We start from the raw sequence: 27,393 nt of genomic DNA, 5'->3' as shown, positions 1-27,393 counted from the left end.
ACAACATCGTTAATAAATTTAAAAAATAAGAGTGCTCCCAGTACGCTACCTTGTGGTACCCCAGAAGTAACTGGCAAACGATGATATATTTGTGGATATATAAACGTATGCACACCAGATTCAAGCTTCAGCAAACTGATCTATATGTTTCAGCAAACTGATCTATATAAACAATGTTGGCTGACAAAGTAGCACCAGTGAGTGCACCTTAGTTCTGCATAACCAAACTGTTGTTGGCTCATAGATAACTGTAAAGCACACAGACCTCTTATGCAATAGTGCATGATATTGAATGGCTTCTTCAGTTATATTTGGGGTACCCCATACTTTGTCAACTGGGTGTGTGCCACCGGTTGCTCCAGAGAATTTGAACAAAGTAGCAGCAGTGAATGCATTTCTGTTCTGCGTAAGCAAATTGCAAATGAAGTAAATTTCAGTGCAATCTACACTCTTCGAAGTGCAGAAGACGCCGCGGACACGCACAATTGCTATTATTTGGAACGATTGAGCTTGTCCAGGTGGCCAAATGGAAACGCGCCAAGCGTCTCAAGCCACTGGCATGCCCGCGATAAATTTATAAGGGCGTTTCATTCGCTTGTCGATACATGCGTGCGTGTCTAAATGGTTTCAACATCAAGCTTCTGTGCTAGAGTTCCTGTGTTCGAATCCTGCCGTCCGAAAATTTTAATGTTTATTTCATTATTTATTACGCAGTGTATTGTTGAAACTGACGAGTTTACAAAGTCGCGAAGCTGTTTGAAGCCAAAAGGACGAAGTTTAGGCAAATCCATATACTTCCCATAATTCCCATGCTGGTACAACCGCTCTAATTGCAGCTCCCGCAGACTCTAGCGCCAGAGTTCCCTCTAGTAATTATTGTATGAAACTCTATGCAGTCAAATATCGATATAACGAATCACGCGGGCCCGCCGAAAATCGTTCGTTATTTTGAAATATCGTTGTAATGAAAAACTTGCGGTTAAATAAGCCACTGGCGAAACCTAGGAATGAAAATGACGTACCTTGGCGTTAGACGCGTGTGCCGAAAGGCATACTCTCAAATAAATGTTTCACTCGTTTCAAAGCTGCTTTATTTGAAGAAATCGGTGATTTATTCGGGCGCGTGCAGCACGCACGAACAATTAGGAATGAGTCTACATCTTCCGCTCTGCGAAGTACCTCATTGGGTACGTCATTGCACCGAGCGATGAAAGTGCGGACTTTGTTCATATGCACTAAAACATCAATGTTTGACACGAAGTCATCATCTGTGTTCGGTGACCCACAGTCGTCTTCCTTCGGTTTGTCATCGTTACTGGAGACGTAGCGAACGCAGTTAATCTCTTCGGTTGTCCGGCCCGCTGCTGTTAGTGCCGCTCTGTCGTTCTCCACGTAGTCCACGAAGGAAGAGACGGCAGGCAGCACTTCCGCAACCTCGGCCCACAGGACTCCTGGTTTCGGTCATCTTCAAGCTGCACAGGCACTTTGACAAGCCCTGCTTTTCTCCAGCAGTTGCTAATGGTGGACGTCTTCAAGTTCCACCAAGCTCCTGTGAGCATTTCCGCTACCTGACGAATATTGATTGCAGTCGCCTGCTTTAGGCGGAGGTTGATAATGAACCGCCCAGAAAAAAAAAAAAAAAAACTGAGCACAGTTAGATTTTTCAATGGGGCCCAACTGGTTCCAATTGGGCATCGGGAGAAATCCAGTTGGACATCACTGGAGCTTGGTATGCCAATCGGTCCCAAATGCACCCAATTGGAAGTCTATGAGTAATCTCGCGAAACAACGGAATAGTTGATAACAATAATAGCACAATTATAAGGGTAGCTTTAAAGTAAAAGATCCTTGTATTTTGGTGTGATCAATGGTGAGAAGCATTTAGCTTTCTGCCAAGTTAAATATTTATCTTGAAATTTTACCTATTTCTCATGAACCACTGGCACGACTTGGTCAACCAAAATTTGCTCATATATAGCACCTGACATGCATCCCTCATATATTGAAGGGGTGAATGTTGGTTATGTCAGTGAAGAGAATTGCCGTAGTGTGTTCATGTATGAGTATGCTTCTGGAAAGGAGTTCATATCTGTGTTGGTCCCAAGTCAGATTCAGAGACCAATTGGGTCCAATTGTGTTCAAAAAACCAATTGGTCCAATTAGACCTGTTGGATTTTTCCAATGGGTGTCCCAAAACACAATTGGAAATATGCAACTGATTTGAGCAATTTTTTTTTTTACTAGGCGCTGCACAACGCGCTCTTTATAATACCCTGGTCTAGGGGTTGCAGCAAGGACGTGTTGTTTGGCGGCAGAAATTCCAAGCGAACGTGCGTCAAGCGAACATTCACAATGTGAGCAGAGCAGTTGTCGACAACCAGTAGAATCTTCGGTCATCCCTCCTCATTTGGTCGTCGAGTTTGATGAGCCACTCGGAAAAGAGTTCTCTAGTCATCCAGGCTCGTTTGTTGGCGCGTTAGTCGTACGGTAACGACATGACGTTTTTCATGCAGCGAGCCTTCGCGTACTTGCCGATGACGAGCGGTTTTTCTTCGTGCCTGTTGCATTGCAGCAGAGCAGGACTGTCACGCGAAGATGCGACTTCGCTCCTTTGCACTGCTGCCCTTTGAAGTGCATCGTCCGGTCAGGCAGGAGTTGATAAGCGGTCTCATCCGCGTTGAAAATATTGTCTTCAGAGTACGATTGAGCCACCTCTAGAAGACGATCATTGCGCCAGGAATCCCAGCCTTTTATGTCAGCGACCTTTTCCTCGCCCGAGACTTCCTGCCAAGTTATTCCGTTCCTTTGGCGGAAACGAAAAAGCCAACTCGCACTGGCGTCGAACCCAGTTATTTCAAGTGCTTCGGCAAATTCGCGAGCTTTTTCTTGGAGCATTGGGCCAGACACGGGAACATTTTGCAGTCTGGCATCTTTGAACCACGTGAGAACAGCTTGGTCCACATTTTGAGTTTCCCAGTCGCAGCCGTTTCGGAGTTGCGATTCCTGGTGAAGCTTGACAATCTTGTCTCGGGTCTTTCAACATGGTCGCGACGGTCGATGGTGCAATGCCACGCTGTCTGCACACGTCGATTTGCTTTTTCCCGGCGTCGATTTCCTGCGATACGTCCAATTTGCAGTGAAAACTGTTTTCGCTTCTTGGCGTCGTCGCTAGCCGCATTCATCGTTGGATCTCGCGCGAACATCGCCGAACCTTTTCGTGAAGTTCTTGGTAAAGAGGAAGCTTTAGCTCGGGCCCAACTCCGACGCGGCCTATTCAAATACATGTAAAACGCAAAAACGTATTTCTGAGATAACCCCTGGACCGATTTTAATGAAATTTGTTGCATTTGAGAGAGAAAGTTAAATTCCAGTGACTGTTAGAAGTGGAATTTCGATTTAGGGCCCGAATTTTGTTTAGATTTCAAAAATCCGCAAGTTTGAAAATAATGAAAGCACGAAGTTTACAAATTAATAGCTCTGCATCAGGAACAGATATCGCGGTTCTGTAAACGGCATACATTAAATCATTGAAAGCGGACAAATTGAATATGTCATTTTATACCTTATGTGAACTTGTTACGTCGTGTACAAAGGTTATATAAAAGCTGTATTTCTATATTACTAAATTTTTTTAGATTCATGTGTGACATATAAATTTTGTCCGCTTTAGATGTACTGTTATATGCAATTCACGGAATTGTGATATTTTTCATTGCCGAGTTGTAAACTATAGTTTCGTTTTCTGAAAATTTTAATTTTCGCCAATTCTTAATTAAAAAATGAAGGCCTAAATCAAAAATTCGAAACCAACAGTAACTAGATTTTAAGGTTTCCTTTTAAATGCAACAAACCTCGTCAAATTTGGTGCAGTCGTTGCCGAGAAAAACGAATTCTTCTTTTACATTTATTTAGATACGAGCATTGCCCTAGCTAAAGCTTCCTCTAAGTTTGTGGCGAAGCAGTTGCCACTCGACATAGTGATGACAGCTACTGCGACATAGTGATGATGATAGCTACTGCACTCTCGGTTTCTATTTCGCGCGAGAGTTGGCGGTGCTGTTACTTTTAGCTGAATTCGTAATACTGATGTTCCTCGATTATAAAGGGGAAAATAAACTACGTGCGTTATTCTGAAATATGCGCTGTATTGAAATTCGTAGTTCTGAAATAGTTTTACGTTGAAAATATAGGCAATCTGGCGAGGATTTTTGAAATATTCGTAAATTTGAGAAATTTGTTAATGCGGGGTTCGTAGTAACGATATTTGACTGCATAATGTTGCATAATGAATGACTTTCTTGAATTTCTATATATATATATGGCTTACCCCATTTTTGGACCGATGGCTCATTCTTGGGGATTAGCCACGAATGAGTATGCCATGGGGTATAGAAACCTTAGCTCTACTTGCATGTGTGTCGCACTTCTCTCTGCTGGAGTTGTTGTTGTTGTTGTCCTAAGTGGCCGTGGCACATACCCACAGTGGGAGATTGGCCAAGAATCGGGTGGTTCAATTAGGTGCATAAAAATAATAACAAGGGAGTTAACAATTTGAGCGTCGGAGTTTAAAAATAAACGTTTTGTGTTTGGAGAAAAAAGGAAATAATCAGAAGAAAACCGGGTATAAAATAATAATAATAATGTACATACCATTCTTCCCTCAATGAACGTCTTCATCCTCAGGTCAATGCATTGCTGTGTCGATGTCTGACAGTGCATTCGCGAGAACTGCTGCTTGCATTTCAGCATAGCTTGTGAATGCGTAGTGGATAAACAAACATTGCATGAGGTTGCATGTTGTTGAATCAAAATAAAAACAATTGTGTATGTGTGTTAAGTTTAGTTGTGTAGTTGAATTTAATTAGCTGGCCTTATGAAAGCTTCACTTCTATATAAATTTGCCCATGTGCATTGCAACTGCGCTAAAGTACCTGCATTTACTAGAAATTTGCAACTAGGGAGATTTGAAATTTTCGTCGCCAGGTACTGCCATAGATTATTTCTTTCTTCTGCATTTGCACTTATATTCGTTTTCACGTGTTTCCTTTCGTGTCGCCGTAGTTCCCGAGCGTGTATTCGCAACTGCTGTATTGCGAGTGCGGCAGTAAGAGGGACTTTAGTTGCTTCCCCGCGCGAAGCGTACAAACCATGTCTGACTGATCGCAGACGCGTTTGCTGTAGCTTAGAGGAGGCATCGTATAAGCTCTATTCAAGCTCTATACAAAGGCCGCTTTCGAGGTCGCCTCTTTTACGCGCGGCTCAGAACCACAATGTTCTGGCGGCCCGTCTCGCCACTCTTATGATACTTCGGTATATGTATATGCCAGTGCACCCTTCTCACACCCGATGACTCGGCCTTCGGCGGCGCAAAAAAAAGAAAAAAAAAAAAACCGGGGCGTAGCAGTTCCGACTCGTTAACGACCGATTCTGAAATCACTTCTCCGATACCAGGAGCAGGCAGACGCGACAGTGAGCTGAGGGATGTATCGACGTGCGTGCGCGACTCGTTGTTTTCCGGTAAGAGATGGGGCCTGCTTTTTGTTTTACATGTTTTAAGCGCTGTTCAAATTAGTCGAAAAATTACCAGTGTACCTAGCCGCGTTCATGGCCGCATGCGTACCGGATATTCCGAAACCACGATGTTAATTAGAACCATTGAGAAAGTATATGTTGTGCTACCTGTCGCGATCAGCAAAATCTGTCTGTCGTGCATAGATCAAGCGTGTTTTTAGACTTGTAGGATCCTCTGGGCTGGAATTCTCCGCCATAAGTTGGCCTCACAGCCTGCAGGGTTATCTGACTGAGGTAGCTTGGATGCTCGGTTGCCATAAGCAGAAGTTCGAATCCTCGTTTTCTTTTCTTTTATTTTAAATCTTGAGGTGGGGTGAGCTCGAATCCACCTCCTCCAGTGCACTACATCTCCAGGCTTGTAGTGGCATCTGACACCGGCAAAAATGCCGAGACTTAGTGGGGATATTACTAATCCAGGCACAACCAAATTAGGGGGCCCACTAAGCTTCAACAAAAGACACTCCCTCACCAGAACAGGAATTGGTCTCCTTGGTGCAGTATTCGGCCACTTCCTCCCAAATGACCCATTCGATCAACCAATGGCCCTCAGTCCCCAGCAGCTGCGGAACACCTGACCGAGGCGGCAGTCAGACCTGTCGCGCAACAGAGGGTTCTAAGAATCTCTGGAGCCGGACAGGCCGCCGGGAACTAGCGGAAACTGTCACTGGCAACATTTAACACCCGAACTCTCTTGAGTGAAGGTAGCTTAGCAGGAATATTTGAGGAACTATCAGACATTGTTTGAGATATCATTGGCCTTAGCGAGGTTAGGAGTACTGGCGAGGCTTATACAGTGCTGTCTAATGGTCACATCCTCTGCTATAGAGGGCTTCCAGATAAGAAATATTAGGGAGCAGGATTCCTAATCCATAAGGACATAACGGGCAAATTGACGAATCCTACAACATTAATGCGACGTTATCAGTAGTCATAATAAAACTTTAGAGGTATCGATCAAAGGTAGTACAAGCGTATGCTCCAACCTCTAGTCGTGATAATGATGAAATAGATCAGTTCTATGGAGATGTTGAATTAACCTAACCTCACCTGCAATGCAAAAGTGGGGGAAAATCAGGCTGATGAATAAAGCACTTGGCAACTACGTCGTTGATTCTAGGAACACTAGAGGAGAGATGTTGGTAGAGCTTGCGGAATGGAATAAACTGCGAATAATGAACACAATTTTCAGGAAGCGTAGGAACAGAAAGTGGACCTGGAAAAGCACTATATGGTAGTACTTGCAAACAAATATGCAGTCTTAGAACAGACAGATGAAGATGATATAGACGCAATGAGTGAAACCGTAACTAGGCTAGCTTCGGAGGCAGCAATTGAAGTGGGAGGCAAGACACCAAGGCGACCAGTAGGTAAGCTCTCCCAAGTAACGAAAGACCTAATAAAGAAACGACAAAGAATGAAAGTGTCCAACTTAAGAGATCAGATAGAATTCGCGGAACTGTCAAAACTGATCAACAAGGATAAAAAAAGATATTCGAAATTATAACGTGAGAAAGGCTGAGGAAGCAAAAGATGGCCTCAGCATGAAATCGGTGAGAAGAAAGCTCGTCATAGGACGGGCCAAGACGTATGCACTGAAAGATAAGCAGGGTAATATCGGCAATTTCAAAGATACAGTAAAAACAGCGGAAGAATTCTGTACTGACCTGCACAGTACCCAGAGCAGCCACACTACCTTCATTCGAAGTAATGATGAACAGGATACAGAGGCTGCTTCTGTAACTAATGATGGAATTAGAAGGGTCTTGCAATACATGAAACGGGGAAAAGCAGCAGGAGAAGATGGAATAACAGCCGATTTAATCAAAGATGGTGGAGATAACGTGCTTGAAAAGCTTGTGGCACTTTATATGAAATGTTTAACGGCTTCAGTGGTGCCAGAAAACTGTAAGAATGCCAACATTATACTAATGCACAAAATGGGAGACGTTAAAGGATGGAAAAATTGTTGGCCCATTAGCTTACTTCCGGTATTATATAAAATATTCACCAAGATAACTTTCAATTGAATAAGGGCAACACTGGACTTCAGTCAACAAAGAGAACAGGCTGGCTTCAGGAAGGGTACTCTACAATGGAGCACATCCATGTCATCAATCAGGTAATCGAGAAATACGCAGAGTACAATCAGCCTCTCTATATGGCTTTCATAGGTTACGAAAAGGCGTTTGATTCAGTAGAAATACCAGCAGGCATGGAGGCATTACGTAATAAAGGAGTACAGGAGGCTTACGTAAGTATCTTGGAAAATGTGTTCAAAGATTCCACAGCTACCTTGATTCCCCACAAGAAAAGTAGAAAACTACCTATAAAGAAAGGGGTCAGGAAAGGCGACACAATCTCTCCATTGTTATTCACTGCATGCTTGGAAGTTCAGGCTATTAAACTGGGAAGGTTTAGGAGTAAGGATCAACGGCAAATATCTCTGCAACGTACCTCCGGTTTGCAGATGACATTGTCCTGTTCAGCAGCACTGGGGATGAGTTACAGCAAATGATTGAAGACCTTAAATGAGAGTGTAAGAGGGGGTTGAAGATTAATATGCAGAAAACAAAGATCATGATCAATAGCCTGGCAAAAAATTCAAATTATGGGGTTTTACGTGCCAAAACCACTTTCTGGTTATGAGGCACGCCGTAGTGGAGGACTCCAGAAACTTGGACCACCTGGGGTTCTTTAACGTGCACCTAAATCTAAGTACACGGGTGTTTTAGCATTTCACCCCAATTGAAAATCCTGGCAAAGGAACAAGAGTTCAGGATCGCCAGGCAGCCTCCAGAGTCTGTGAAGGAGTACGTTTCCCTAGGACAATTACAGGGGACTCTGATCACGAAAAGGAAATTTACAGAAAAATAAAAATGGGTTGGAGCGCATACGGCAGACATTGTCAGATCCTGACCGGAAGCTTACCATTATCATTAAAAAGACAGGTCTGCAACCAGTGCATTCTACTGGTGGTAACATATGGGGCAGAAACTTGGAGGCTGTCAAAGAAGCTTGAAAACAAGTTAAGGACCGCGCAAAGAGCGATGACACGAAGAATGTTAGGCGTAACGTTAAGGAGACAGGAAGATAGCGTTGTGGTTTAGAGAGCAAACAGGGATAGGTGATATTCTAATTGACATTAAGAGAAATTAATGGATGTAATGCGTAGGATAGATAACTTGCGGACCATTGGGGTTACAGAATAGGTGCCAAGAGAAGGGAAGTGCAGTCGAGGACGGCAGACAAACTAGGTGAGCTGATGAAATTAAGAAATTCGCAGGCGCTAGTTGGAATCGGTTGGCGCAGACAGGGGTAACTGGAGGGCTCAGGGAGAAGCCTTCGTGCTGCAGTGGACATAAAATAGGCTGCTGCTGCTGATGATGATGATGAAGAAATTGATGTACATATTTGTTTTGCCACGTAGATCCCCAGAGTTACAAAGCGATAAAAGATACCACCACGAATGTGATTTGTAACATTTTGTGTACAGATGCCATTAATAAATTTGTGCTAATCTCAACATTTTTTTGCTAAATGGCATGTGTAAAGTACTACCAGGCTTCTGCAAAAGCAATATGTTCCATGTAGTAATTATGTATAGGTTATTTCGTAAAATGTCTATTGCCTTCACAGTGCCATGCACTACAAGTAATAAAGTTGAAAATAGCAGAATTGCGCTATCTGTTACAGGAATTATATTTTTAATGCCTCCGTTAAAAATGGATAAAGTGGTCGCAGGTTGCAGTCTATGATGAGTTCCTGATGTTCTGCCCGATGATTTTCCCACTCCTTCCACAGCTTCTTGGCGTTTTCCTCGGACGCCTTGCCATCTGTTCTTATGTCGACCTGTTTTCCTCTTGTGAAGAAACTTATCGCTGCTTTTTGTCGACATCATTCTTTCTCATCATAAGTGCAAACTATTGCGTCCATTTCCACTTGGCACCTTTGGCGGAATTTCTGTGACTTGCACCTTTCATACTTTGATTTCCATTTGTGTAGTCGTTCCGTGCGTGTCCCTTTCCTCTATGCTTCCCACATTCATTTCAGAACCTTAATTTCGGCCACTTGCGTCCCCCCTCTGAATGTTGTTATATCGAAACCGAAAAACGGGGAACATTAAATTGATGTTGGAAATCTAGATTGCTCACCTTTTCAGATTTTTTGTTTATCCTTTTCTCTACGCGTTGAACATACACATTTGGTAGCGGCGGTCCAACGCACTGTCTCCTCCGGCATCTCCCATGCAGGGGCGTAGTCAGGAGGGGTGGTGGCTTATGGGGCTTCAGCCCCCCCCCCCCCCCCCCCCGAAACTTTGTCGTGCTGTCATGCACCGGCGATCAAAATAAGCCCCGTCGCCGGAGATCATTCTGGATTTCGCCTAGAATGTCTTTTTGATGCTCGGAAAGACATTTCGGCGCGTTCATTGCGAACTCTGGCTGGATTTCGTGGCAGCACCCATGAACCGGGAGTCACATAACGCAAGGAGCCCCATCCAAGCACAAAGTTTCAAGGGCGTTTCGATGGCGAACGGGCTCGTTGCGGCATCTAGCGGAGGCCGCAGAATCTACGGAGCGCATGGATTTCAATTCCGAAACTTCATGGTTATAAAGTTCTTATAAACTTTTGATGCGAAAGGTGCATTGACATTTCCAAAGTCGTGCTTTAGATTTTCAATGCCGGAACTTTGTGGGTTTAATGTTATAAACATTTGATACCAACGGTGCATTGACTTTTCTGTAGTCGTAATTAAGAACGTACAACCAGACAAGCCAAATCAACACACTATCAGACACGTTGACTAGAGTTTACTACTCTAAAGTTGACAAAGCACGCAGCGAGGTCTGATGAGACGAAGCGTTGTGGTGGTTCATTTTTGCCATCATGTCACAGAAAAGAATATCAATATTTTTTTCACCTGCGCCAAGAATCCATGGGAACACACTAAAGCCAGCAAAGGTAACTAGGTTCTTATTTATTTTTCTACTTTGACTTTTATTCGCGAGGACACATTTAGCTTCTTCAATTTTCTTGTTCTCGGTATACCCGCGGGCTGCCAGAACCAGCCAGAGCGCATGCGCTTTTCTCGTGTTGCCCCGACTACCGCGCGGCGCACTTCGGTGAGCGTTCGTTTTTCTCTGGCCGAGTGTATTTTGCCTGGGAGAGTTTTAGACGCCTTCTGTCTAGCAGACGATAAAAAGAAACAATGGTCTCTCGCCACCATCACTGTGGGGACTCGACGGATTGCAACGCGTTCGCTTGAGCGCTGCCTCTCCGGAAAGTCCTGTCTCGCCGGTGTAGGATGCCGAGCAGTATGCGTATGGTTCTCTGTAGACCAAGCGTCTCACATTTGTTTTCGATATTCCTTCGGTAGGTGCCAAAAGTAGGCGTTCGATTGTGGCCAACATGCTTTCCTTCGCGTTTTTTTTCATTTCGGTTCCCCCACCCCGCAAAAAAAAAAAAAAAAAAAAAAAAAATTGTTGCGGCGCAGCAAATTGTCGCATGGTGAAAGTTCGATATTGTTACTTCTTTTGCGGGAAGTAATAGGCCACAGGACGCTTCAGTTGCCGGATACTTTTATAATATTATTGCGATAGCAATTATGTGGACATTCCAGGCGCATTCCTGCCGTCGCCGTCTCCCTTATATTCCGTGTAAAGTCCAACGGCGATAACATCGTGACCGCGCGCCGCATGCTGTGTGTGCGAGTGAAAGCGTGTGTGGGGGGGGGAGGGGGAGGGGGGCGAGTGGCATGGGTGAGCCGACGATGGTGGCTCAGTCTTGTGTGCGCAAGGGAGAAAAGCGGGGAGGAAGCGCACCACCTTCGGTCGCGCGATTATCAGGGGGAGTGGAGGGAGGGGGGGACTTAAGATTCTGTGATCTGTGAATCTGTCATTGCGCAACATATTTATTTGCCTTGTTTGACGCATTATATACAGCGACTTTTCTCAGATACGTAGATTTATTGGAGACTTATACGTATATTTAAATATCTTGTTGCGGTGTTTTGTGTATACGTGTAGTGAACTTTGTTTTCAGTCACACTCTTTTGCCCTTTATCAAACTGTATCTTCGCATTTGTATACTCCACTGTATCTTCGCATATCTAATGTATGACGGCGATTAAAATGAAAGTGAGCCAACCCACCCTGCGCAATAATGGTTCGGTCCATTATCTGCGAGGCATGCGCGTAGCACACAGGCATCTCTAATTTACAAAAATAACATGCAGGTGTGAGGATAAATGTTCTTTAATGTTCTCATACAATGGGTTGAACATGGTTGCGTGGCATAATGGACGCTCAAAAAGTTGGATAGCGTGGTGTCGTGGCCTTTTTGACAGATGAAGGTGCCTCACAAAAAGAAATTAGTAGCCGTATGCCTGCCTTTTACGTTGAACATTGCATTTCATTGGCCACTGTGAAGCGTTGAAGCAAACGGTTCAGAGAAGGACGTGAAAGTTGCAAAGACGATCCAAGACTGCGCCAAAGCCACCGTGCAATCACCCCCAACACAATTGCAAAGGTTCATGAGCTGATTAGACAAGAACGGAGGATAAGCATCGATGAACTGGTAGAGCGTGTGAACATCAGTCATGGTTCGGTTCACACCATAATTGATGAACATCTCGGTTATCGGCTCTTGTGTGCGCAATGGGTGCTCAAAATTTCGAACCACTGCCCCAAGACAGGGAGGTTCGGCACTGCTTTGACTCATCTGATCTGGTATCACAATGAGGGTGACGACTTCTTTTCTGCAATTGTGACCCAGGTCGAATTATGGTGCCACTACTACGAGCCTTAAACACGACGGCAAAGCTTACAGTGGAAACATTCGAATTCACCACCCCTAAAGAAAGCAAAGGCCGTCATTTCCGCCGGAAAGGTGTTGACTTTTTTTTTTTCGATCGTCAGGGGCCATTACTGATCGAATTTGGTAGACCTGGAGAGTCTATCAATCGTTGCCGGTATTATGAAGCACAGGATCGGCTTCGTGTCGCAATCAAGAACAAACGACATGGAAAATTGAGGAATGGCATCATCTTGCTCCACAACAATGCCCGTTCCCACGTCTCTGATGTGCTTAATACAAAACTGGCAAAGTTCAAGTGGGAAACGCTGCAACATCCCCCATACAGCCCAGACCTGTCGCCTTGCGACTTCCACATTTTGGAGCATTTGAAAAAAACACCTCAAAGGAACCAGATTCGTGTCGGACGATGACGTGAAAACGTCAGTTACAGACTTTGAAGCAGCAACCCAAGGAGTTTTATGAGACGGGAATCACGCGTCTCGTTAGTCAGTGGGACAAATGTCTAAATGCTCATGGAGGCTACCTAAAAAAAAAAAAGACCCCGTTTGTCATATATTCGCATCGGCTCACTTTCATTTGCCTCGCCCTCGTATATTTTGCACAACTGCTGCTTTTTGTATATTCTCTCTGTTGAGACTATAGTTTCGGTGTAATTACTCACAATACACGACCGCTGACAGCTCCTGCGAAATACATTGAAACAAAGGACAGCGTCATTGAGATTTTTTCGTGGCCGTTGCATATGTACAAAAACGTAAACAAGATTCTTGAATGAGAAGGTATCATTTAAAATATTTGTCCTCAACTTGTTCATTTAATGGCCTTTACATTTTTCATATCAGCGGCGTGCACTACTTTGCTGGTTTCGAAATGATATGTTTGTGATGTTCGTGTGATATTTGCTTTACTTATTAAATAGACAACAAACATGGAAGCATTGATATAAGTTATTTCGAGCACAATTTTTGGGACATACGAGTATATTATTTTATAAAAAAAATACATGTTTTACTTGTCTTGAAAGTGCGTAGCGTTTAAGAATTCGTTTGCAGCATCTTTGGCAATGGCAATGCAGTTATTATTCATGTATTTGATCCGTCGACGAATTCTATAAGGAGGAGGCCAAGCTGCAACGTGAGCCCCCCTCTCCGAACGAAATTTCTGGCTACGCCACTGCTCCTATGAGATTTATTTTGACCATTGACCACTGATAGGGCGTCGCCGTAGCAGGCGTCACGGCATTGTTGAATCACGACGCCGTTAAAATAACGACATTTGGTAACAGTCTCTGAATGGAGCGAGGGCTTTTTGATTTGACTTTTGGGCATTCCGCACTGCTTCAAAGTTGAATATCGTGTTCACTTGGAATGTCCGACCTAACGAAGCATATTGGAGCAGTAATGTCGGCGATCACTTTCGGAATTAGTTTTGGTGAGATTTCGTGAGTCTCGGCACCGGACGCGTCTGCGTGTACGGCCGACAGCGTTTCTGGCGCTGTGCGGTGCTCGCTGTCTTAGCTCAAAGCTGTCGGCCGTATGCTTCGGCGCGTCCAGTTCCAAGTCTCTCAAAATATCGCGGAAGTGAAATTGACTCCATAAGTAGTCACTGTCAAGTAGTCATAAGTAGTCAATACCGCCCCAAGATTTCGCAATCACGCGATAAGGAGTAAACCATGGTTTCTGTTCGTTATTAGTGGCGAATGATGTCTGTGTTTTACTTGTGGGGATAAGTAAGGTCCTTGGGCGATGCAGAAGCGCTGACTGGCAGAAGCGTAACCCAAATGATGTCGTCAGGCTAAGAATGTCTGCAGCCGCAGTGAGCGAGCGACGATTATTATCAGAAAATTTTGTATTGCTGGTGGTTGTTCCGCAACCTGATGGGTGATGGTGAACGACGAAGATGCTAGAATCGTTCGTGAGAAGAACGTCGAGAAGTAACTAAAAAAAAATAATTCTGCGGTTAGAAAAATGCATGATTATGAAGCACGCTTATGAGGCACCGTTATGAGGGGGATTAATATTGTCGTGCACTCAGTGCACGGTCCACGAGCGTTTTTAAATTTATTCCCCATCGAAATGCGGCCGCCGCGGCCAGGATACGATCGCGCGTCCTCGGTGTTAGCAGCGCAACGCAACGCCATCAGGGCGTGTAAATGTAACATGGGGTGAAGATGAACCACCACCACCACCACCACCACCACCACCACCACCATCATCATCATCATCATAAGCAAGCAAGCAAAGCAAAACAAAGCAAGTAAGCAAGCAAAGCAAAGCAAGCAGGCATACACTTTTAGAGGAGAAGAGACCTAATTGTTTGTTGGCAACGGAAGCGCCGCATGGAAACAAAAGGCCCCGCTTGCTTAATTGGGTAGCAAATACCCTTATACCGGTGCCATTACTATTCGTGGTTCATAAACTGACTACCTCTGCTAGTTGTAAGCACCACGTCCTTTGGGTAGTAAATGCAACTACCAGCGTCGTTACTGACAGCCCTTACGAGCATCTTCGCTAACATTGTGGCAAGCAGTTACTAGTTTTTCGTTAGTAACTGACGCGACCTTTCTTCTAAGAGTGCAGTGTTGCTTTGGGACTTTAACTAAACCCAATTACTCGATCAATCAAACAATAACGCAATCGATCGATCGCCCTTATAGTGCGACGCAAATAAGGGGTATATTTTGCTCCGATTAGCCGTGTCCCCATTTGTAGCGCTCCTTGTAGTAGGACGAGCTCGGGAAGTCTTTGAAATCTGGCGATCGCTTGCTTCGCAGGCGGGCGAGGAAATGACGAGTGCCGACGAGTGCTCCTTCGTGCGCTCTGACCAGCCGCTGCCCGTGGCCGAGTTTCGGATCATCGCGGACACTATGGTGCAGGGTTTGGGTCGGTATCTGCGGCTCTGCGGCATCGATACCATCATCCTTCGAGATGGCGACGACCGCGACCAAGCCGTCAAGGTGGGTAGACCGTGGGCGGCGTGCGCGGGTGGTCAGTGGTAGCAAAGTTCGCAATAGGGGATCAGAAAATTTGGTTGTTGGAGTTCATAGTGTTTTCTCTTTTTTTCTTGTTTAACCTAGGTAGGACTAATAAAGGCAAGGCGCCGGAGACCAGGACTCAAGAAGAAGAACACAAACGACAGGACCGGCGCCGCACCTGTCGTTTGTGTTCTTCTTCCCGAGTCCCGGTCTTCTGCGCCTTGCCTTTACTACTTCAAGCATGAACCAACTAGCCCAAGCAAGAGTTTTGCTAACTAGGACATTAGGCAGTATAATAGCAAGAGCTTGGTGGCGCAACCCACCGCCCCGTTCCAAAGGGGACGCTCATAACATCCATCCATCCATCCATCCATAGTCCTGAAGATGTCCTATAAACAACCTTTTTTCCTGCAGGTCACGTAACTGATGTTACTGTTTGCTGTAATCTATTCAACATATATATATATATATATATATATATATATATATATATATATATATATATATATATATATATATATATATATATATATAAAAGAAATTTTCGTCCGCCGGTACGCTCTTTCGTATGCGTTAAAATCAATGTCAAAACCACTGAACCCGACATTCGAGCGCCCGAAACTTCGTTAGGCCTAATTTCCTCGTATGTTAAAAAGAGTCCAAACCCGAATTATTACGCGGAACACCCGACTCGCGTTTATTTTTTAATGCTGTATACAGATAGTGAATAAACGATACGAAAGAGTGAGGGCATTATTCGTCCCAGTCAATTAGAGAATGGACCCCAGGCAAAAAGCCACAATAAGATAAGCTACAACAAAGCCACAATAAGCTTGAGGACATCTGCATGGAGCCCAGAAAACAAATACAGGCATATATAATACAGGGGCGGCACCAGACACAATTTGTGCAAGCAGGCAATGGCAAAATAACATTTTAAAAGGATACTAGATATAATACGAAATATGGGAGAATTGCACACAAAAATGCAAAGAATCATGTATTAGGAAACAGTATTGCTTGATACTTTTAATAAAATATAACTTAAAGGAAACGGAAGACAGTATAAACATCGTGGGGGGCGTCATACTTATTTAACATTGTAGGCAGTAAATATAGGCTCTGTTTTCCGTAGTTCTGATACGCGGAAGTAACCACTTACTTGTTAGTCTTCTAGAAATACAGTGATGTATGCGGGTCGCCCTAGAGAGAGCTTTAAGGTGTTCAGAGGCACTAAGCAATCAAAATCTGAGAGAATATAATAATCTGTATCGAAAAAGAAGGTCCACACGGATAATACTCTAATTAAGAAAAAAGTTATATGTATGAGTTCTGTAACTGACTCCAGCTATAAGTCTTATTACACCTTTTTTGCAGAGGTAGAAGCATATAGATGTGTTTGCCCATACCAGATGACAGTAATTGAGATGACATTGGAATATCGCATGGTCGATTATGAGTTTAAGCTTTTCAGCTTACCTTGAAATTGCTAGCGACATTTTGACAAGAAACCTGCAGCGCGTGAGAGCTTTGATGTAATGTGTAATGTAACGTGCGCGACGTGTGTCTGGTAAAGATCGAGGCAACTACACGATGGCAGGAACAAGAACCAGCGAAGGGTTTATTGGCACGCACTTGAATAGTCAGACGCACGCGTGATATCAGTGCTGTCCTGATAAGGTAGCGCAGACAGCGCATGCCAGATACATCCTCTGATGGGTAACGAAGAAGCACAACAGTTCAGGTTACTTGATTAAAGGCCGCGTCGTACCGAAGCCGCTGCGGTGGCCTACTGGTGCGACCAGACCTTCTTGGGACTGGCGTCGGCCTAGGAGGAGATAGCACGTGGTGCGCCGTAGTTGGTGCTGGGCCATCGGCGAACGACGCTTGAGGATGCGGGTGTGTAGGCTGGCACGGTGCAACATCAACGGAGCTACTTTCACTAGAATCAGTGCCCAAGCTGTAAGATGAACCGCAGTCATCATCATCACTCTCGTCTGCTGTCCACTGTTCGCGAGTCTGAAGGAGATGCCGTCTGTTACGTCTAAACACCCGACCACCTTCTGTTTCCACGTTGTAAGACCTCAGAGACGTTCTACCCATCACAATACCTTTCGGGGACCATGTTGTGTCCCTGAGCCTTACGATCGACCCTTTGTCCAAGGGTGACAAATGCTTTCCGCCGTTGGTCTGACGATGTTTTTTGACTGGCGTAGGCTGCACGTCGCCAAAATCGGGCACATTCGACCTGAGACGCCTGCCTTGAAGTTCTCCAGGTGATCGGCCGTCCACAAGCGGTGTAGAGCGGTAGGCCAACAAGCCTAGCCAAAAGTCTTCGCGTGAGTCTTCACTTTTCTTCAAGAGGCGTTTTACGATCTGTACCCCTTTCTCTGCCAGACCATTGGACTGTAGGAAGCGGGGACTGGATGTGACATGAGCGAAGTCATATTTTCTTGCGAATTCTGCAAATTCATAACTTGAAAACTGCGGCCCGTTGTCGGTGCACACCTCCAGAGGTACGCCATACCTGGCAAACATAGCGCTAAGTGCGGAAATTATTGCTCTTGCAGTGGTGTCCTGGAGCTTCTGGACTTCCGGGAAGTTTGAATGTGCGTCAAACGCTACGACATACGAACTTCCCACAAAAGAAAAAATGTCTACACCAACTCGAACCCATGCGCGTAATGGGATTGGGCACATGAGTAACGGTTCTTTCGGTTGCTTGTATGAAAACTTCCGACAAGTCGAGCAACTCTGAATCAGCAGGGATAAGTCGCTGCTGAGCCCAGGCCAAAAAAAAAAAAAAACCAAACGTCGTGCTCTTTCTTTGCATTTCTGCAATCCTAGGTGCCCAGTATGAATTCGTCCTAGGATTTCACGTCGCATGCTTTTAGGCATGACCACTTTTGTTCCTTTCAGCAGTATACCGTCCACGACGGAAAGCTCTGACGAAAACGGCTTGAGTTCACCGTGCAGGCTCTCACCGCTTGACAAATTGGAGATGACAGTGCTCAAGTAACCGTCACGCGCTGTTCCTTGCACCAGCTTCTGTCGCGTAGCGCCCGTGACCAAATAGCCCAGGACTTGCACTGCGTGCACTTCCACGTCGTCAGCGATGTCCTAGTGACTAGCCGGAGCCGATTTTGACAGCATGTCGGCCAAGACGAGGTGTTTTCCTGGCACGTACTGCAAAACGAAATCATATTTCAGAAGTCTTAAAAAAGACATCTGAAGGCGGGGAGGCATGTCGCAGATCCCTTTCGCAGCAATAGATAGCAACGGTTTATGGTCAGTTTCAATAAAAACTTTGTGCCCGTACACGAAGTGGTGAAACTTCTCGCAGCCGAACGAAATGCTGAGAGTCTCCTTTTCAATCTGCGCGTAACGCTGCTCAGCTTGTGTTAGCGCTCGGGATGCATATGCCACTGGGTGCCAGTTATCGCCATAGTGACATTGCAAGAGCGCTGCACCCATGCCATCTTTTGATGCATCACATGTTATTTTAGACTGCCTTTGGGGATCAAAGATGGCGAGTACGGGTTTCATGGTTAGAATTTGAGTGATACCTTTCCACTCTTTTCTGTGGTTTTCAGGCCACTCAAATACTGCGTGTGTTTTGATAAGCGCTCGGAGAAGCGCAGTCCGCTCAGAAAGCCGTGGCACGTACTCTTCAAAGTAGTTGATTACGCCGAGCATGCGCTGAACATCACATTTGGTTTTGGGTTCCGGCGTTTCAAGCAAGCTTTTGATAAGTTTTGGGTCTGGCGAGATGCCGTCACGTCCAATGATATCGCCCAGGAATTGTATTTCCGTAACACCAAACCGGCATTGTTTTGCGTTGAACGTTAAGCCAGCTTTTTCGGCCGCTTTCAAGACCGCAACCAGTCTCTGGTCATGCTGCTGTTTGTTTGCTCCCCATACCAAAATATCGTCAATGTACACATGTACACAGGGAAGGCCCTCAAATACTTGAGTCATCGTCCTTTGAAAGATTTCAGGCGCTGAGGCGATGCCGAAGGGCAATCGGAGGTAGCGGTACCTGCCAAAAGGCCGGAGCAGCAAAAGTGCATATTTTCGACGTCTGCTCGTCAAGTGCGATCTGGTGGAAGCCGGAGTTTGCGTCCAAGCAACTAAATGCAGCTGCGCCGGCCTATTGCCCTTCCATATCCTCGCGCCTTGAGAGCTGGAAGTGTTCTCTTTTTACGTTCTGATTAATTTTCCGGGGGTCCATGCAAATTCCAATTCTGCCGTCCTTTTTCTTGACGGTAACCAAAGGGCTTACCCAGTCCGTGGGGTCGTTCTTTTTTACGATGATGGCCTCGCGCTCCAGTCTTCGCAGCTCTTCCTGAAGATGGCCCCGCAGGTACAGGGGAATACGCCGCGCTGGTTGAACGACAGGAACCGCTGTTGGTTGCAGGACCATGCTGTATGGTTGCTTCAAGCAGCCTAATCCCTGGAAGAGTTGCTGGAAATTCGTCACTGCTTCGTAGTCTGTTGAGGCGCTTACAGTGGCCACTGTGCGTTGAAAAAGGCCCAAGGCTTCACTCGCTTCCAGTCCTAGTATGGACTGACTGCCGTGTTTTACGACAAAGAACTGGACTGTGGCGGAAGTATTTCCTACCGTCACCTCCTGCGACATTGCTCCGAAGTGTGTTATGATGCCTCCGTTGTAGGCCCGTAGCACCGAGGTAGCAGCAGTCAACGGTCCCGCCGCACGCATTTTCCGGTATGCCGAAAACGGCAGTAAGCTGGCCTGTGACCCGGTGTCTACCTTGAAGGAGACCTTCTTGCCCTTGACCTCAGCTTCCACTATCCAGTCTTTGGCATTTCTGTTCCGAACACAAACTTCTAGGATGTCGAAGTTATCGTCAAAGCAGTCTTTGCTGACTTCGGCAATTTTGGACGTTTCTCGACAGCACACCGCAAAATGATTGGGCAAGTGGCATACGTTGCATTTCTTTCCGTATGCAGGACACTGCCTTGGTCTGTGCCGCCGGTCACACTTTGTACAGCGGTACTGCTTGTTGCCATCTTGGGCGTTTCTGCTTTTCGGTGCAGTTGCGGACCCCGCAATAGCGTCAGTGTGGCTGTCCGTTGCCCTCCAGACCTCGTTTCGTTGCGCCACAGATTCGGCGACCTTGCAAAACTCTTCCGCCTTCACTAGAGTCAACTGTTGTTCGCGAAGCATTTTTTCGCGCAACATTGAATTATTCGTGCCGAACACTATTTGATCCCGGATCATTGAATCACGCTGTTCTCCGAAATTCCACTGCCCAGCTTGCTTTCTTAGGTCACGAAGAAATTTTTCGAGCGGTTCCCCATCTGCCTGCTTCTTCGAGCGAAACAGATATCGCTCATGCACTTCATTGCTTACCTCAGAGCAGTAAGACTCGAACTTTTCAACGATTGTTGCGTAGTCTTCCTTGGATTTTTGTGCTTCAAACTTGAACGTGTTGAACACGTGAAGTGCTTCGTCACAAGCCACACTCAGAAGGAGTGCCGCTTTTGCAGCTTCCGTGCGGGGTTGCTCCTTCGTCGTGGTTGCCACTATGAACAAGTCAAACTTCTGCTTGAAGCGCTTCCATTGCTCAGATAGATTGCCGGTAAGTTGCAAGGGTGGCGGTGCCTTCAGTAGTTCCATCGTTAGGGCTCTGCCGGATCCACGCTTCGACCCGAAGTGCCCACTTCTGACACCATGTAACGTGCGCGACGTGTGTCTGGTAAAGATCGAGGCAACTACACGATGGCAGGAACAAGAACCAGCGAAGGGTTTATTGGCACGCACTTAAATAGTCAGACGCACGCGTGATATCAGTGCTGTCCTGATAAGGTAGCGCAGACAGCGCATGCCCGATACAGTGCGGTCGGTCCACCTCATGCACTCATCAAAGATTACGCCAATATATTTAATGCTGCTTACAACTTCAACAACTGAATTATTTGTCATCAGTGTTTGATTTCTTTGATTGGGGATTTCTGTGAAAATTTCATTGCCTACGTTTATAATCTATCATTTGCTGTATTTCTTTTTTCGATATTATATATAAAACAGGCTGTGCACTGCTAAAGCCAAAGGGACAGAGATAGAAAACGTATTGCTTATTTGCAATGCCTTATAGCTCTGCTTTCCACTTTGGTCATTTCATGGTGCCCACATTGTTGTCTACATTTACGAGCTTGTGTGTGTGTGTGTGTGTGTGTGTGTGTGTGTGTGTGTGTGTGTGTGTGTGTGTGTGTGTGTGTTTATTTTTCACTTTATCCTTTATCATAAAGGGCGTTTCAGGGACGACTGTCTCGGGTTATTAGAAATAGAGGATTCGAAATACAATAATACTTGTTTGCAGGACAAGATTTGGAACAAAGGCGGACAAAAGAAAACTCCCTCTCGGATAATTTAGCAGACTAATTAACTAGAATTCGCTAATAACCTTTTTAATTATGAACTTATCTTTGTACGCAATCTGACCTCGTAGTACATGCATTGTTTTAAATAAATAAATAAATAAATAAATAAATAAATAAATAAGCCTTCCTCGCGCTGTGAAGGACACAAATACAATGTAGAACAGCAATGTGCTACTTCGTGGCAGATTTTTGGAGACAAATGTCTTGACTGGTGGCAGTTTCACGCTGGCGCCGGTAAAACGTTCGCGACGAGAAGCGAAGCGCTCGGCCATATGTATGGTCGATGGTGAATGCTGTCCAAAGGCAATGCGAGAAGCGACCATTCAAGATGGCTTTTTGTTTCCGTTGCATGCCGTGAATTCTCGTTTATTACTGCGTACAAATAAATGTCGCAGTTTGAAGCGTTCACCGGTACACCGACGGTAGCAAGGATGTCGTGCTTTTCCATTACGGGTAGCACCGTCAGCTTGATGATGTGAGGCCGAAAAAAAAAAAAGAAAGCTGGGCCGCAGTATGGTGACTTAGCGTATAGCGTTAGCACGACGGGTGCAGGAAAGGGAACAGAAATCATGTCGTGAGTGTAGCGCTCATCCTGGCACCTTTTGTGTGTGCGTGTGTGTGTGTGTGTGTGTGTGTGTGTGCGTGTGTGTGTGTGTGTGTGTGTTTGTGTGTGTGTGTGTGTGTGTGTGTGTGTGTCGTGTTAATGCTACGGTTGTTGCTCTAACTATAGTGGCGGTTCTCTTAATGACGGGGACCAGTTGGGAATCAGAAGTTGCAAGATTTGCTATGGCATTGTTCTGCTGCACTTCGCTTTTGTTTGCGAGCGGTAGGACATTTCACTAACGGGATTAGTCTGTTGTTGCGACAGTTACTTTGTACGGTAAGGTGGTTAATGACCAACAAACGACCTGCTGCTTTTCAGCTCGCGCAGAAGGAAAACCGGGTGATCCTCACGTGTGGTGCTCCGTATAAAAAGGTATAGCTCCGCGGTCCTGTTGCTCCTTTCTCGTTCTTTTTTTTCTTTAATTATCGTTATGCACTTGTACGTGCATGCTGACGCACTTTAATGTTTTTTTTCTTTTCTTTCCTCTCTCCATCTCCATTATTGTATGCGACAGATGAAGCAGTACGTCGCACGTGAACAGTGCTTTTGCGTGAACAATGTGGCTTCCGCTCGAGAACAGCTGAAGGACGTGCTAAAATTCTACAACGTGGTGGTTAGAGAAAAGGACATCTTGACAAGATGCACGGTGAGTGTCCTTTCGCGTTGGCACGACGTTTGTTTGGGTCCGTGACCATTAGCCGATGTCACGGTGTGTCTCTTTCGGATAACACCCTTTGACGACAGTGGATGCTGGCCTTTCGGACCGCATCCACTGAGGACGACAGAGGACTCCGAGCCCGTGGCGCGGTTTGAACTTTCCCCAGTGTATATTACGCTTCTAAAGTGATGCAAGGAACCAAATACATAAATGAATGAATGAATGAATGAACGGACGGACGAGAGCCGAGACAACACACTTCAGCCGCAAGCATGACAATGTAGCAACAATCGCAACCTGTTCCGTTGTGAAGCTAGGCGCCCGAGTTTACGTTCAGAAATAGGCTTTAACCCGCGCTGTTGGTAATATACCTGTGTAATCTGCGACTAGTCGCCTCAGAACGTCAAGGAATCGCTGAAAAGGTCGTCTAACCCGACTGAAAGGCTTATTGAGCCAACTAAATTGTGTATAAGATGAAGCCTGATGCTAACAGTCCGGGTCTTAACGGTGCAGACGAAACATGCAACAACGTAAGCACCCGTCGTCGCATGTCTCCATAGCGACGCATGCAGTACACGCGGCAGCGCAGCATATGCGCCGGGCGCTGTTGCATCCAGGCTATCGTTGTGCGTGTTACGGTGCTCTTACTGAGCACTTAAAGCACTTGCTGGTGAGCTAATCGATTCATTTCTTGGTGTACGGAAACCTTTGGCGCCAACAGCCTACACGCAACATGGGTGCGCATCCACGACTTCACTGTTTTTCCGCGATTGAGAAAACAAAGTGCGAATCACCGGGTATGCACACTCGGCGCAGATCTAATAATCAAAGCCGTCTGGTACCAAGCACGTGTTTCCCGATATCAAATCCTTCCTTCAAGAGAATGTGTGTGTGTGCGTGTACGTGTGCGTGCGCGCGCGCGAGTGTGTGTGTGTGTGTATAGAAATACTGAGCATCTCGAAATACGAAATAATGCGGGCACCTCGAAAATACTGAATTTCCTCGCGTCCTCGGTACTGTTATTACGTTTTCATCTATATAGTTAACACATCGGACACATTGTGACAAGTGGAGTGATCAACAAGTACATACAATAGAAACAAGCTAAACAATGAAGAATGATACAACACTAAAGTAGAAAATTAGTATTGCGACATCACGACCGGGATGGCACTTGAACAATTTCATTACGTTATACTAGATCGTGGAAAAAAAGAATATTCGTACGTGTTCTTTCGTGGCAAAATGCCGTGTTAACGCGTCCTGCCCATGGTGACGTTTGGGATTTAGTCGATAACTGCGACAAATATGGAGATGGGTCGAGGGATAATTTGTTAGTACGAAGTAGGGGGCCTAAGGAATTCAAGTCTCCATTTCTTTCCCGCTAAGCTCGAGCGTTTGAATGTCAATGCCCGACAATCGAAAGATGCACTGCGTGGATCGCACACACGCAGCCTCAGAGTGCTCACGACGATAAGACATATGTGAATGCGTGCTTATACCGCGAAGAAATTCAGTCTGTGGCAGTAAGGTATAACAATCGGCTAGTTGGTAATCTCTGTGTTCCAGAGACTTGAATGGGTCCCTGTAGGCAGCGCTCTCACCGACAGCCGAAGCATTGCGCGTGTCCAGCCTACAGCTCAGCCAGGCGGCAACAAAACATTTTCTTTGGCTAGTTGGTTCATAACGAATAATCGTGACTCAATAGACACAAGGATGAAGACGCAGGACATGCGCTGAATTCGCTGTATAGCGCCTGCCCTGGGCACTCCGTCTTCGTCCTTGTCGGCTACGATTTTTCGTTCTTCGTTATCACTGGCATGCATTCGCTTTTTTGTTTATTGATATGATATAAAGAGATGTTGACGCACAATTTAAGGCGCCGGCTACTCCTTAGCTCTTGAAAGGGTCTAGCTTACAACATGCAGGGTACAGGATTACATATCATATAACCGTTTCATAGAAGCAACTGGACTTGTCAAATGACGTTTTCACAGCAATACTATGACGTAAGAAACGCATGGTACATACAATATACAAGTTAAATGACTCTACAGTTACGTAGAAAAAAAGTCTTAAAAATACAAATGATACTTTCGCCTAATAACGCAGCCTCTAGTCAGCGGGTGGTATATACATCGTGTAAATGCATTATCACATATAGTCACAGCATAACAGTCAACATAACATAATCCACAAACACATACATATATACAGTGACATTAAAATGAAAGGAATAATAAAAGCGTTAATAGCGGCCAACAATGCCGCTGTCTTTAAGAAAAGTCATTAGTACTTTTAAAGCGCTCTCCTGCAAGGACGTTGGCCAAGGACCCAAAAGTTTCTTTAAGCTGAAAGGTCCGCGGTCTAATGTAATTAGGGTTGATCTAAGTCGGCGTCTTGGTGCGTCGTGATGTGGTCGATCTAGGAGGAGGTGACGTATATCTTCGTCTACAAATCCACAGTCACATTCAGGGGTTTCCGCACGGCCAGTTCTGTGTAAGAAATGTTTTGTGTAGGCAGTGCCTATCCTTAATTGATCAATAAGGGTTTTCATATTTCTGTCTAATGACAATGAAATTTGAATTCAATAAACGGATCAATATGATACAAATCCGAGCTCTTAGACTTCTGGTCAAACCACGTATTTCTACACATTTTGAAGGACGTTGTCCTTACAATGCAGCGTAATTCGCCTTCTTATATATTGTGTAGAGCAGGAACCTTCTGTCCCAGTAGTGTCAAGGTCACCGAACCCGTTGGCACAGCGTGCGGCATGGCTGATGTGCGTCAGCACTACGCCTCCCGGCACGCGGCTACAGCGAGGCCCTGACTGAATCTTGATGCTAACCGAGGCGGGAAACTGTAGCTCCCACTTTTACACACAAACTGGCAAGCTCTGACGACAAAAACGGTTGCCTATACTCTCTTGCGACGTACTGTATATACACACGTTGTGACTATATGCTCATTCGCGCAGGAGTGCAACGCGTCCCACTACGCGCTCGTGCCGTCCGCAGACATGTGGCAGCTCCAGGCGTCCCTGAGAGATGAGGGCCAGGCGGCGGCCGGCGGAGAGCCCCTGGTTCGCTACTACGGACCCGACTGCTCGATTGATTTCACCTCCGGCCGCTTCAACAACGGCAAGTTGGTCCAGTGCGACGGCCTCGTCTTTGAGTATCTCTCCCACGTGGAGACGTTCTACGTGTGTGTGGCCTGCGGCAAGGTCTACTGGGATGGCTCGCACCACGGCCGATTCAGGAAGCAGTTGTGGCTAGCCGACCTCATCTCCGATGAGCCGCCGCCGGCTTCCCAGGGCTGCGCTGATCGCGTCGCAACGACGGCGACGGGCTGTTGTCACCAGAGCGACGGAACTTCCTGCTGAGGCCAGACAGCGTGCGATGGACAGTCGTTCGTGCTACGTACTGCTGCTGCGTCGTAGTCACCTGCGAAGTCACCTTCGACGTAGTCACGTTACGCACTTTTTTGTTGGGATTTGTGGTAACGTCTTGCAAGTGCTTCCGTCAGCACGAACGTCTCGAAAGGGGGCGGAGGGAAACAAAAAGAAAAATCTGGAATCAGCGCATCTCATTCGGCCGACAACCTAATCCTTGTACACAGCATTCACTGGGAAACCGACTAGGAAATTTTGGTATACTTCCCAAAAAGGTCTGACTGTGAGCGCCTTTCTTTCTTTGTTGGTGTTTTTTCCTTTTCAACTTGAATTTATTTGGGTTAGTCGCCTGCCATTTTTCTCACCTAAAGCCAACATACCCTGCGAAAAGGAGAGAAAACGATAGCAGAGACAGCGTGCTCCAGTAAATGTGTTTAAACGTTGCCCCGATGAGAGAGAGGCCCAAGAAGTCTTGCCATGTTGTGCGACGAGAGTATAGTCTCACTGTGGATATGAACCACGTGGCTTCCTTTGTGTTGCATATGCAAAAGAGTGATGGACGAGCTGTTCAATAAAGCTCTGGCGGGAGACCGTCGTTTCGTTTCCCAGTATTCTCAAGCTCGGTCCTTCTACAATGGCGTGCAGCGCAGTTATTTTGCCCCTGCGTGCGCCATGTTCTCCTGCAGTGCATCACTGCCGCAATGAAAGTTTTCAGAACGCAGACTTTCCTGCTCCTCCGTTTGTTTCACATTATTATTATTATTATTATTATTATTATTATTATTATTATTATTATTATTATTATTATTATTATTATTATTAATATTCCATGCGCTAGCAATAGCATTGGCACTGGGAGGTTGCATGGTTGCTTGCAAATCACGGTAATGTTCATTTTCTTTAAAGCAAAGCGTGGTCAATAATTACTTTTTAAAATTTCGTTAACCGTTTACCAACAGAAATCACGGCGAAGT

The 27,393-nt window shown here is 45.6% G+C and overlaps 1 protein-coding gene across 4 annotated transcripts in view; it reads left to right on the top strand.

Moving 5' to 3' along the window:
- Positions 1–27,030, top strand: part of Nbr (exonuclease mut-7 homolog) — a 131,036-nt gene extending 104,006 nt beyond the window's left edge. For 2 of the 4 annotated variants that reach the window (XM_075694593.1, XM_075694599.1), the window contains 4 exons: positions 15,158–15,340; positions 22,686–22,739; positions 22,882–23,013; positions 26,006–27,030. In XM_075694593.1, the coding sequence (XP_075550708.1) occupies positions 15,158–15,340; positions 22,686–22,739; positions 22,882–23,013; positions 26,006–26,410 (774 nt within the window). In that variant the 3' untranslated portion in view covers positions 26,411–27,030. The remainder of the gene's footprint in view (positions 1–15,157; positions 15,341–22,685; positions 22,740–22,881; positions 23,014–26,005) is intronic. The other 2 variants (XM_075694602.1, XM_075694609.1) reach the window with 2 other exon arrangements.
- Positions 27,031–27,393: the final 363 nt, after the last annotated feature.

Source organism: Dermacentor variabilis, chromosome 1 (genome assembly GCF_050947875.1).
Source record: "Dermacentor variabilis isolate Ectoservices chromosome 1, ASM5094787v1, whole genome shotgun sequence".
In the NCBI taxonomy this organism is placed as follows: Eukaryota; Metazoa; Arthropoda; class Arachnida; order Ixodida; family Ixodidae; genus Dermacentor; species Dermacentor variabilis.
The sequence above is the reverse complement of the archived record's forward strand: the minus strand, read 5'-3'. Positions and strand labels throughout refer to the sequence as shown.